Raw genomic sequence first — 12,481 nt, 5'->3', positions numbered from 1 at the left:
CAATTATCATGCAAGCTGATATTTGTTTTGATTTTTGCCACTGTTCATAGATTTCATGCAATGCCCAGAAATAACTTCTCCTTGCAATGCACCTAGTGTCTTATACATATATCTGAATGAAATCTAGCCAAAATGAGAGACAGCTTTATAATGTAATAGAAAACTCATTATTTTGAAGGGCACTATAATCAATTATAAATATACTATAGTTCATTATACATATGAAATTTGAATAAATTTGCTGTTACCTGATCCATCATTTTTTCATCTAGTTCAAGTATTTTAATTTGGTATGTTCTAGTAAACTACTGAAACATCATTTCATAGCTAGCATTTCAAGTTCTATATGTATACTATACAACACCCCTCTCTGGCCCATCCTCCCCTTGCCGCCGTCCCCCCGCTGTCCTGAAAATGAGGCCCATTTTCCCCGCTTCCCGGAAACTCGCCCCGGCATCCCGCCGTCCTGAAGTACTCCCGTACTGGTGTAACACTGTTTATAAAGGAAAGTGTAGGAACCTTTTCTAATTCTGTTTTTTTTTTTTTTTTCAAGTTTTGGATATTTGATTTGAATGCCAAATAACAAAAGAACACAGAGAAATGAAGATCAAGAAATGCATAAAAGATGATAAACAAAATTCTTAATAAAAGACCACTTTTTTAGCATCAAATCGGGTCTCATATAAGTCTGATAAATTTACAACAGTAAACTGATTACTTAGATTTGAGTTTTATCACAAACCACAATGAATTCTCACAGACTTGGAAGCAACGATGGAAGCTCAACAGCTTGCAAATGTTACAGTTGTCTCAAAAGATGACCATAATAGCTGATAACAACAACAAATGTTTTCAGAAGTTCTGATGTAAATCATATCTTTCGAATCCTAGCTGTACCTTGCTCAGTCCTTCCAAAATAAGCAAACTCTTTTGCCAAAATCTCATAGAACATTCCAACTATGAGAAAAGTATTATTCCATCTTACTGGTTCCAAATCTCACTTCAAATCAAAGCTTCCTAGTTGGAAAATAATTAAAACCAGCAAATATCAAACTCTAGCAGCTTTAGACCTGCAAATAAAAAATATCTTCAATTCCTCAATGCCAAATACTTGCAATAAGCTCAATCCACTGAGCAGGCTGAATAGGTTTTCATCCACACAACTGAGAAACTCCAAGGGTTTTCATCCTCTTTGCCAAAATTCTCAAGCTTCTTAGAGAGAAATTAATATTATCCAACTATATTAAATGTCTTCGTCAAATCTCCTTTTAAAATCGTATCATAAAGTTTTTAGAACCCCATTTAAAAAAATTCCCTTTTAATATTCATATTTACTTGCAATTGGAATAATAATAAAGTGACTTCTTATGTAAGTTTAATTAACTTTGTCACTCTATGAAGTAATTGTTTATTCACCTTATATCTCTCAGTATACCTTATTGCACCTTAGGTGCCAAAACAAAGTCACTTTATGAAAATGACTTAAATACACTTTAACCTTCTTTAGGTCATCATACCTTTTTATTTAATAGTATTAAAGTTAAACTTGTATTAATTTTAATAATTTAATTTAAATCATTAAATCCTTGATAATTGACAATATCAATCCATGGAAATAATCCATCCACTTTCCAAATATAGATATAATGCTGAGTGATCACCCTAGTGGTTTTTTATAAAGAGTAAGTACGAGGTAACACCCAACTGACTTACTAAAATAGCAAGTCTGAATCAAAGTGTTCTAAATGATCTCTCGGAGGCACACTACAAATAAAATAGGACCTGAGCTGAATAATACTGAAATAAGCACCAAAATTTGGGGACATTACAGAAAGGTGCAAGTAATAAATAAGAAAATGTGCCCCACATTTTGCAGCATTTAAGTGCATAGACAACATTATACATTTTAACCTAGTTTATTTAATGAATGACAAAGGAAACCATTGTAAACAAAAATGAAGACATGAAGCATTTGCAACACCTTCATCTTATCTTCTTTCATGTTTTACACACCCATGTACAGATCTGCTTATTAATTTCCTAAAATCTCATCTTCATCTCATCTTCTTTCATGTTTTACACACCCATGTACAGATCTGCTTATTAATTTCTTTATTATATTGCAGAAATATAAAGATTATCGTTGTATGAAATTCGCTAACAGCTTACTTGTTCAGCCTTAGGTTTTTTCTCCTTCTATCAAGTTGTAGGCAAAATCTGTCTGATGTTATGCCCTACCTTTACTACGCAAAAAAAACCGGCTTCGTTGTGGATAACAGGCAAAGTTAGTTGCTAAATGTTCTTTAAGTTTTCAATATAAAGTCATTTTTTGTTTTAAATGATGAGTTTTTTGCAAATGTACTTGAATTTTTTCGGTGATTAATTGAAATATCTCACCCACAAATTTTCCTTTGATTTACTTGCAACCAACATTGGCTTGTGAGTACTCATGAGTCATGAAAAACTCTGTAAGTTCTTCAACTATGGTTAGGTGTTTTTCACCACGGCCTGCCAATTTCTGACTACGAGTGAGCTTTTTAGAGAAGCAATCGTTTTAAGAACATGTTTATGAGAGGTTTGCCTTTTGAAGAATTTCTTTAGCAAGAGTTATTAAGTATTATTGTAATATATAGTATAATGGTCATTTAAGTAACTGTCTTCTAAGTCAGTTTTTGGTAACATTCTGTTCTTTAAGTTGTTTAGTTAGTTCAGTAACTCTCTATTGCATCTTTAGCACTCGGTTGTTTCCATTATGGAAATATATCATTGTAATTACTTATTTCAAGAGTATTCTCTCCTTTATTTAACATTGAACATCAATCGATTATCATTTCATGGTATCAAAGCAATGGCTGGTTTTTGGCAATTTTTTCCAATAAAATTTGTGGTTTAATCACCTAGAAATTTCTTTTTCGAAGAAATTTAAGGTATTTGCCTGACTTTTATAATACACAGTTTCTGGGTTTTTCTTGAACACTTTGTGAGGAAATATTCAGGAGATTCAGAACCTGGCTCAACAATTACCTCCACCAAAATATGTGCATAATGAGGAAATACTTTGTTTTTCTAAACCTTGCTTTTTAAAAATCCTATCAGTGCTACTGACACTTTCTGCCCTGAAGGACCTTCGTTCAAGATAATCCGTTGCTTCATATTGATCTACCATTAAACACACGATCATGGGGCCGAGGAGCCTTAGAATCATTGCCATTAACAACACCACTCACCTCCGCTAAGAAAACCCTAGGTGCTGCAACAGACCGAAGAACCATTTTTTAGGAAGAATAAAATTGTCGCATAAATAGAAGGAAATGTGGTGAAATGACCTGCAGACATGTCTTCTGTAGGGTGGCTAGTAGAAGGACCATTGAGGAAGGATATTCAAGTTATATTGGAATATTTAGTATTCTGGTCATGTGGGTAACTTTCTTTGAGTCAGCCTGTTTTTAGTAACTTTTGATTCTTTACGTTGTTTAGTTAGTTTAGTAACTTCATATTATGTCATTTGTTCTTAATCGTTTCCATTATGGACAAATCTTGTAATTGCTTATTTTAGGATTTTTCCTCTTCTTTGTTTAACAATGAATATCTTACTCCACTATCATTTCAATCTCACTGTTGCTGAAACTACCATTTCTCCCTCTCTTGGTGCAAGAGATTATTGCATATATCATCAAACTTCAAGCTAATACTAGTGGAAGTAATGTTGAGGATTTTGATGAAGCACTAATAGGACAATGCTAAGCTTTTTTACATGAACCTTCATATCCTCTTCTTCCATTTTGCAACCAATGGTCTGTAGTTGATTACAGATGTCATTGAAGATTATGAGATGATAATTCAAAGAGTTCTTGTCATTCATCATAATTGTGGATACCATGTTCTTAAGGAAGAAAGCTCTTTCTTTATTTGATGTCTCATGCAAATCCTTCAGGCGACTACAGATCCCTGTAGCAGTCTTACGTGTTGGCAGTTTTGCAAGCATATCATTGGTGACAGAGACCTTAATTAGCATGATCACATTATTAATGGCTGTTAAATTTGTCATTATCTTTATCCACAGTTGTGGGATGAGTGGTATTACTAAACGAGTTGATCAAGACAGACACTAAATGAACATCCTTTGCCTTCCAACATTATGTTAAACTTCTCAAAAAACTACCTAGAAACATGAAAGAACCTAATTTTTTGTTGATAAAAAATGGCAGAACACATAAACCCACAATTTTATTCAAAAAAAGTGCTCCAAAACAGCTCCATGATATTGTGGGAAAATAATCAAACCATTGGTTTGACATGATTTTGTGGTGAAAATCTTCATTTTGTGGAAAAACAATAAAAACCTAAGTTACCGATTCGGATGCGGATTCCGGAAGCGGATACGGGATGCGGGGATTTTTTTTTTTTTTGGATGCGGATGCGGGAGGAAACGTATATATATATTAACATATGCAACGAAATGCAAGAAAGATACAAAAACAAATCATTTGATAAAGCATAATATGACTATGAATCTATGATACTTAACAGTTAATTGAACCCTTAAACAAAATTCAAGACATTTCAAAATTCATATGATATTCATATATCAATATCAATATGTGCTTGTCCAACATTAGCGTTTAGTCTTGACTCTTAAACAATAAGTTCAAATAGGTCATGTTCAAGATTCCAACAAAATAAAATTTAAAAACATGGTAAATGATTGAAGTCTGAAGATTCAATCAATTAGAGTCTGGCTCTGAATCATAGGGATTTGCAAGAAAATCCACATTCTCATTGTCATCTCCAACTGCTGAAAGATCATTTGAACCAAGCATGGTTCCACTTATGCTAGATGCACAACGTGCCACACTAACATCATCACCGTCTCCAACTGTAACAAGATCATGAAGTGTTGCATCCAAATCTGCACACTCAGGGGCTACATCCCAAAGCTTTGTTGCCCCTTCCTTGTAATGATCATTCTTACGTGACAAAAGACGCAAGTTGGTGTGGACAAAGACCAAGTCCTCAGCTTTCTTGGAGCCTAACCGGTTGCGCTTCACTGAATGGATAAAGGAGTATGTACTCCAATTCCTTTCAGCAGCAGAAGAACTAGCAACCTATATAGTTGTCACAAAACATACAAATGAAAAGCAAATTAATTTTATAGAATGTGTGAAACACTAAATTCTACAATGCAAGTGTAAACATAAAAATTTAAAAGAAATTTACAAAACAAAATAAAAAACTTACTTGTGATAGGACTTTGATTGCAAGAGGTTGAAGATGCTTGAAAGGTTGACCATACATGTACCACCATGTGATAGCTCCCATTCTATTTTGGTCCTTTAGTGCAAATGGAGAATGCTTTAACCCTGAAGCAAACAACCCAAATTCATCCCTCACTTTTTCATGCATTTCTTCCAGTGGGAAGAGTCTTGAAAGGGCTTTGTGGCACCCCTCAGCAACCTCCTCATCCGCAAATGGTGCAACTCTATCCGGCATACCAGCTATCTCCTCACTATAGTACCTAGGAGATAAGGCATATGCAAGGAGGTGCAATGGGGTAGTCATCTTATTCTAGCGATGGTTGATAATTGCTTGCACTTGTTTGCATAAGGCTTCACATTGTGTGGGGTCACTCTCATGTGCTTGTATAGAATGTTTTACCTTCTCAACCATGGTGTCCATGCCATCATACACATCCCCTAAGCAAGGTGTATCTGTATCAGCAAAACGGAGCATAGTCATGATGGGCTCGGTGAAATCCAATACATATGCCACACGAGCCCACCAACTCTCATTCAAGATCAAATTCCTGATCCTTTGTGCTCTTTCTGAATTTGAGATCTTCCATACACCCCATTGATGACCGATGACCATTTGACTTAATGCATCTTTTACCTTGAGGAGTCGTCTCATAACGATTGTATGAGATGCAAAATGGGTCTCAGCAACCTAAGCAAGTTAACAATATGTCAATTGACAATATAATTATAAATTTTAATTTTTAACTAAATTACAAAACCATGAAACTTAGTAATTAAAAAAAATTAATTTACCTTCAGCAACTCCAATTTGGAGTATGTTCTAAAAATGGATTGTGATATGTGGTGGTTGGTCACAAACATCTGTATGTCCTCCCTCTCTTCATATATTTTCTTCACCCAATCTACTTCAGTGCCAATCCTCTGCATGATCAAGTTAAGGGAGTGAACAGTGCACGGAGTCCAAAAAATATGGTCATACCGACTCTCAACTAAAGCACCCGCACCTCTGCAATTTTTGGCATTGTCAGTGACCACCTGTACCTCATTCTCACTACCCACCATCTCAATGGCCTCAATGAGAATTCTAGAAATGAATTCCGAATCCTTCACTTGCCCTTCACAATCAATGGCCTTCAAAAACATTGCCCCTTTGGGGGAAATTGCAATCACATTAATCAGTGGCCGGTTTCTTGTATCCTTCCAACCATCTGACACAATAGTTAGACCCGAAGTTTTCCAAGATTTTTTTATTGGTTGAAGGTCTCTCTCTATATGTGCCCTCTCTTGTTGCAATAAAGTTGTACGCACCTTTTCATAGCCCGGGCTTGTGTAGTCAGCTGGTGATTCTTTGATTGCTGCCACCATTTCCTTCCAATATGGTGATCTCACCAAGTTGAAAGAAAGCCCATTCGCATAGAGGCAACGTGCAATAGCTTCATCAGCGCGGTCTCTTGCCCCCATTTTAAATGCGGTGTCCAATGGGCCTCTTTTACGGGTTGAAATTTCCACTTCTTCCTCATCCTCTTCTGGCACAGGTACCTGCAAGAATGGGTGTTCGGAGGATGCCATTGGTTCAGTGGGTGTCTTTGGCTTGCTCTTTGAGGAAGGACCTTGATAGTAGCTTTTTTTTGATTTATTGATCAATGCATCAGTAGCTTCTTGTTCTCTTACAAATGAAAGTATTTCTGCACTAGTCATCCCAGTACCATTTTTGCCTTTGCACATACCAAATCCTTTGCCAGCAGGGCTCATAAAATGAAGCTTCACTTGAGAATATGAGCTATTGAAAGGTTTGCCTTTGTTACTTTGACAATAATTGCACTTCCAATAGTATGAGCCACCTCCTGAAACCTGTGATATCCGTGTTGTATGTCTCCACAAAGGAGAACCTACATCAATTTTAAAATTATCAGTCCCTTCCCCTCCTTGGCCCCCCACTGAACTTTGACTAGCACTACCACTGGTATCCATTCTTGTCTAGTTTTTTGCAACCTATTTTATAAGAAAATAAATAAATTTTAATTAGTTCCTAACAACGATGAACATCAATGATCATGCATACAAGTGGAAAGAAGTGAGAAAAACTACTAAAATAGATACCCAAAGTTGCTTCTACATATCTTTCAAAAAAAAAAATTTGAAAAAAAACTTTAAAAAAATCTTCAAGAACTTAAAAAAATCATCAAAAACTCAAAAAAATTCATCTAAATACTCAAGAAAAGGATTGATCACTTACCTTGAATGGTTTAAACTTCTTTGAGAAAGCTATCTCTCCCTCTTCGATCGATCCTCTTCGAAAATGCTGAACTTAGCTTCACAATGAAGGAGTGGCTGTAGGTGCAAACAAAACTCTAAAATGACTCTTGTGAATGCTTCTATGTTGTCTTCTAGGGTCGTTTTAGGGTTTTATTCTGAAAAAATGCTTTAAAAAATGCTTTTAGTCACATGTTGTTTCATATTTTAAGTTAAAATATACTTTATTTTATTAATTTTCCGCCTAACTCCCGCGGATGCGTCCGGATGCTCTCGGATTCCCTGCGGATGCTGCCCGGAAGCCACCCGCAGGCATTCGGAGGCTTCCTGCATCCGTCCGCATCGGATGTGGAAGCCAGGCCCTACTGGCACGAATCGGTATCTGAGATAAAAACCCATGATGGTCAAAAAATGTCAAAACAAAATCCAGTCATAATTTGAGGAAAAAATCATAAAAACTTGTACTGGACGCAAAAGTGCTTTATTTTCACCACGAAGTTTCATCAAAAAATAATGCAAAATCAAAACCCTAGGTCACGTTTAGAAGGTTGTTCAAGCGAGAATTGTCATCTTATCTTATCTTACAGCTCAAACATGCAGAAAATAAAAACTCACACAGCAGGAAAAAAAAATCCATTGAGCACAATCTCCATTGATGCAATGAAGCAAAAAAAATCACTGAAAAAACTTCATGTGTAGAAGCCAGCTGCGCAAATGCTCGTAAGAAAATGCTGCAGGTCTGAAAACCCGATTGTGCATTGTAGAAGTGTTGTGAAAAACACATGCCATGTCAAAAAAATGCGCTCTGTTTTGCAAAATTGACACACTTGGAAAAAGCACTCATGATTTTTCAAAGAGGGTGCGAAGCCGCAACTTGAAGTTAATCTAGATAAAACCTTTGAATCATCACGAGGTACAACAAAGCTCTCAACCAAAAGGAAACCTCACAATTTTTCATAAAAGATTGTTAAAAACATCTCAAAATAAATTCTAGGAAATGATTTCATGATTAAAAAATCCACCAAACAGCAATTTCTGCTTTAATACTATGAGATGATAATTGATTTTTTTTATTAGGAACTATGAAAGTGACTACAAGAAGATTTCTCCAGAGTAGAAAAGTTCGAGAAATAAAGACAAAATTAGAAAGTTACTAAACTAACTGGCTGATAAAATACCAAGTTGATAAGTAGACCAAGTGACTTTAATGACTTAAATGACTATTATAAGCTGAATATTACAGTATAATTTTGATATATATTGCTCCTCTAGCAATGAAATTCCTGCTTATATCTTATAGTTGTGCTAAAAAAATTAACCTCATCCTTTTCATGTATACATATATGCAGATTTTTTTATGACCGCCCTCATTCATATTTGGGTACGTTGAAATTTAGCCTTATTTGTATGTTTTCATAATATAATCTCTATGTTGTTGCTGTACGTATTGCTTGTTTCCCTATCATTGCATTAATGGTATTTTTCCATTCTAGGCCTTGTTTTGCATAGTTCCTAGGTCTTTTTTCTTCTATACTCACTTTTCTAGATATGACATGGACCACACTTGGAGATTGAAAATTGTCAAGGATATTTTCTTGGCTTGCGTTTTTATTCAAATTTATTGTGGCCATTGCAGTACGCGTAATAGTTTAATTATTGTCTCCTATTAACAAAGTCCCTTGGAAAGCTTGTGTATTATCCTAGCTTGCAAGGGAAGCATCTAGAAATGTTGCCACCTTAAATATATGACAAAGTTATGTTCATATCATATATTATAGACATGTTTACATTAGATGAACTATTGTAGTTTTATAAGGGAAGTACATTTATATACCGTGCAATTGTGTAGTTTAGTATCAAATTGAGTTTTATTAGGTATATGATAAATCTTAGTCACAGAGTTCACCGAATTTTCGGCTACAAATTCAAAATTCAGCGAACCTCTAAAGATAAAAAACATTTACCAACTTCGTCATAAAATTCGTACAAAGCTGTTTTTGGATTTTTGGGCAAAAAAAATTCTAAAACAATGCCCTTCGTTTGCGTATTTGAAGGTCGGTTAGGGCAAAAAATTGTCTATGCATTTGAAGCTCAGTTAGGGCAAAAAAATCCTTGGAAAGAAATCTCATCTGAATATCATGATGCTGTTGGAGGGTCGTGTGTGAAGCTCGTGGCAAATCGTATTGCGCTGCTCCAATCTCTCGTTGGCTCCAATATCCTGCCGTTTGTCTCCATTTTTGTTCCTTTGTGTTTGCTTTATCTGTTTGTCCACTCCATTTGCTTCTCTATTTCCAGCTGATGGTTTGATGACATTTTTATTATTTATTTGTTGATAGATAGTTTGATAACATTTTTATTTTTTTGTTGAGGTTTTAAAGTTTAATTAGACAATAATATTAAATGTTATTTTTATTTATTATGTTTTAATGTTTTATAAGTTTATGATAAAATGTTATGTTTATTATTTCTTTATCAATATCTTTATTTATTTATTTTAGAAAAAACATTAATAATGTGTGAATATTTAATGTATATTTATTAATTTATAATCAGTATAATAATAATAGTTTGTATTTTTATTATTGATTATAAATCTATTTATTATTACAGTAGTCTTTTATTTATTTTTAATTCTGTAATTTTAAAGTTTTATTTTATTAGAAAAGATTAAATAGAAATATTGTTATTCTTTTATTTTAATTCTCTTCATTAGCTAAGAAAAATAAAAAAACAATATTATACTCTTTAATTGTCTTCGCAAAGTTACAAACCTTCCCATAGCTAGGAATCAGGGTCATATATATATTTTGTAAAAATTATATAAGGCGAATTTATTGTCAATTTTTTTCAATTTTTTACCTTGCTGAACTTTTTCCAAACTTCATAGTTCTCGAATTCAAACCTTGTGACTTAGTGATAAATAATATGTTCCACCTAATGAATGTGGTGGGTTTTGACCTTGTGTTGCAGATTTGCTTCGCTTTTCTTAAGCTGGATCATATATTTTGTTTGGTACAAGGGAATGCATGCTTTTCTTCCAAAATTATTTGCTATTTTGATTCTATCTTGAGTGAGTGAATATTTTCTGACTATTTCAGGGGATAAAAAATCGGAGGTGCCTGAACTGGAAGGATTGGGTTTTATGGAGGATCCAAATGGTTTGCTTGAGAATCTTGTGTTATCTCCATCTTCACAAGAGATCAAATGTGTAGAGAGCATTGCATTTTCTTCATTCAATCCTGCTCCTGGCTACAGAAGGCAAGTATTTTTTTTGTTATATCTATATTAGGATCCATCTCTGCAGCTTTTATATTTGTCATTGTTGGTAATTTGGTGTGTGTGTGTGTGTGTGTATCTGATTGTGAAATAAATTCTTTGAATGACATTTTATTGTTTAAAGTTTAAACTAAATATGCATATTTTTCATGTCTTGCAAATGATCTCATCAAGTAATAACTGTTTTATGGTTGGGGAAGTGCTATTGTTTATTAGAAGGCAGTTATACTACTGTTCAGGTCAACCATGCAAGTCTCTTTTAGAATTTGCTTATCACAATTTGGTTGTTTAATCTGTACTGCAAACCACGTTGAGCTGACAGTGCAAGTTTAGATCAGGCCTGGAGTAGATGAAGGCCATTCCCTGACATAAAAATTGGACACAGCTATTTTTATGGTCTTTTATTTTCCGTTTTAATTGGTGGAATGACGAATAGTTATGAATTGTATAACTGTTGCCATCCATCTTATGCTGTATTTAATGACCTTAGTCTTTCAAACATCTATGCTTAAAAAATTTAAATCAACTTTAAATATCCAAAAAGCTAGTGAAGGATCTTCCATGAAAGGATAGCACAGTTTTGATAGATGGATTGATACTTGCAGGTCTCAGTTTGATCTTCATATCTATTTTCTTCTTTGGGTTCTAGTTGTTGGCAATCACCTTTGTAATTGCTCTGATAATTTTCTCCGTTCATCTGTCAGTATTCTTCCTTTAATCATTAAATTTATTGGTTATGCAAAATCCCAGAGAAGGGGGAATTCTTGGAACTCAACATAAAGAAACAAGTGACAACGGCAAAAGCAGGGGAGAATCCTCACATTTAATATAAGAACCACAAATTTTTACTTTTACCTTAACTGCTATTACAGCCCAGCATTTGGTTCCAAATTCACAGCCTCCTTTCCAAATGGCCCAATTCACTAATGCCCAAAGTTCATTGAACTAAAATTAAACCAGCCATTTCATGAACAACCTAAGCAATTCAAAAAGTTGTCAGAAGTTTGTATGGGGCAAGTCAAGGACTGCTTAAGAGCACATCAGAGCTTTAAGGAGTTATTTAATTGTAAAGATGTGGCTCATGGAGATTTTCTTTACAAGCATTCCCATACACTCTAAAGAAACTCTTTAGTATTAATCTAATCATCTTGATAAGGAAAAGAAATCATAAATTTTATAAATGTCCACAGATGACCAAAAGCAGGTCCATGGGACTTGAGATTACACTAGTTTGGAATTGAAGGTGTTAGGACTTGATAGAATTCTACAAAAGATTATAAAGGAGGAAAAAATACAATACCGACATGGACCACCAAGATATGCGCTCAAGAAACTAAAACAATACCCTAAGAGTTGAATAAAAACCCAAAGAGCGTAAGATCAAGTATTGGAGATATCTGAAAGAATCAAAGTATCGCATTTCGAGGCTGAAACGGAGGGCTCACTAGTGACATTATTAGTGAGTATGACATGACTAGTACAAGGTTTGAAAACCGTTCATTGGGGAGCTTTGTAGTATTGATCTAATGATCTTGATAAAGAAAAGACAATAAAAAATATAAATGTCCACAAATGACTAAAAGGATGTCCATGGGACTTGAGAGCACACTAGTTTGGAATCAAAGGTCTTAGGTCTTCATAGAATTCTAGAAATAGACTACAAAGGAGGAAATATACAATACACACATGGACTGCCA

General features: G+C 34.5%; 2 protein-coding genes across 3 annotated transcripts in view; one reads left to right on the top strand and one right to left on the bottom strand.

Annotated features, from left to right (window-relative positions):
• Positions 1–12,481, top strand: part of NOXY38 (tetratricopeptide repeat (TPR)-containing protein) — a 171,534-nt gene that overhangs the window by 39,801 nt on the left and 119,252 nt on the right. For both annotated transcript variants that reach the window (XM_089815084.1, XM_089815083.1), the window contains exon 6: positions 10,607–10,766. In XM_089815084.1, the coding sequence (XP_089671210.1) occupies positions 10,607–10,766 (160 nt within the window). The remainder of the gene's footprint in view (positions 1–10,606; positions 10,767–12,481) is intronic.
• On the bottom strand, positions 4,725–5,559 carry LOC149575306 (uncharacterized). Its single transcript, XM_089812320.1, has 2 exons — positions 5,239–5,559; positions 4,725–5,105 (listed from the first exon to the last, which is right to left on the bottom strand). The coding sequence occupies exons 1-2, from the start codon at positions 5,557–5,559 to the stop codon at positions 4,725–4,727; spliced, it is 702 nt and encodes a 233-aa protein (XP_089668446.1).

Source organism: Cupressus sempervirens, chromosome 2 (assembly GCF_028749045.1).
Source record: "Cupressus sempervirens isolate cs-2001-9-10 chromosome 2, ASM2874904v1, whole genome shotgun sequence".
In the NCBI taxonomy this organism is placed as follows: Eukaryota; Viridiplantae; Streptophyta; class Pinopsida; order Cupressales; family Cupressaceae; genus Cupressus; species Cupressus sempervirens.
The sequence above is the reverse complement of the archived record's forward strand: the minus strand, read 5'-3'. Positions and strand labels throughout refer to the sequence as shown.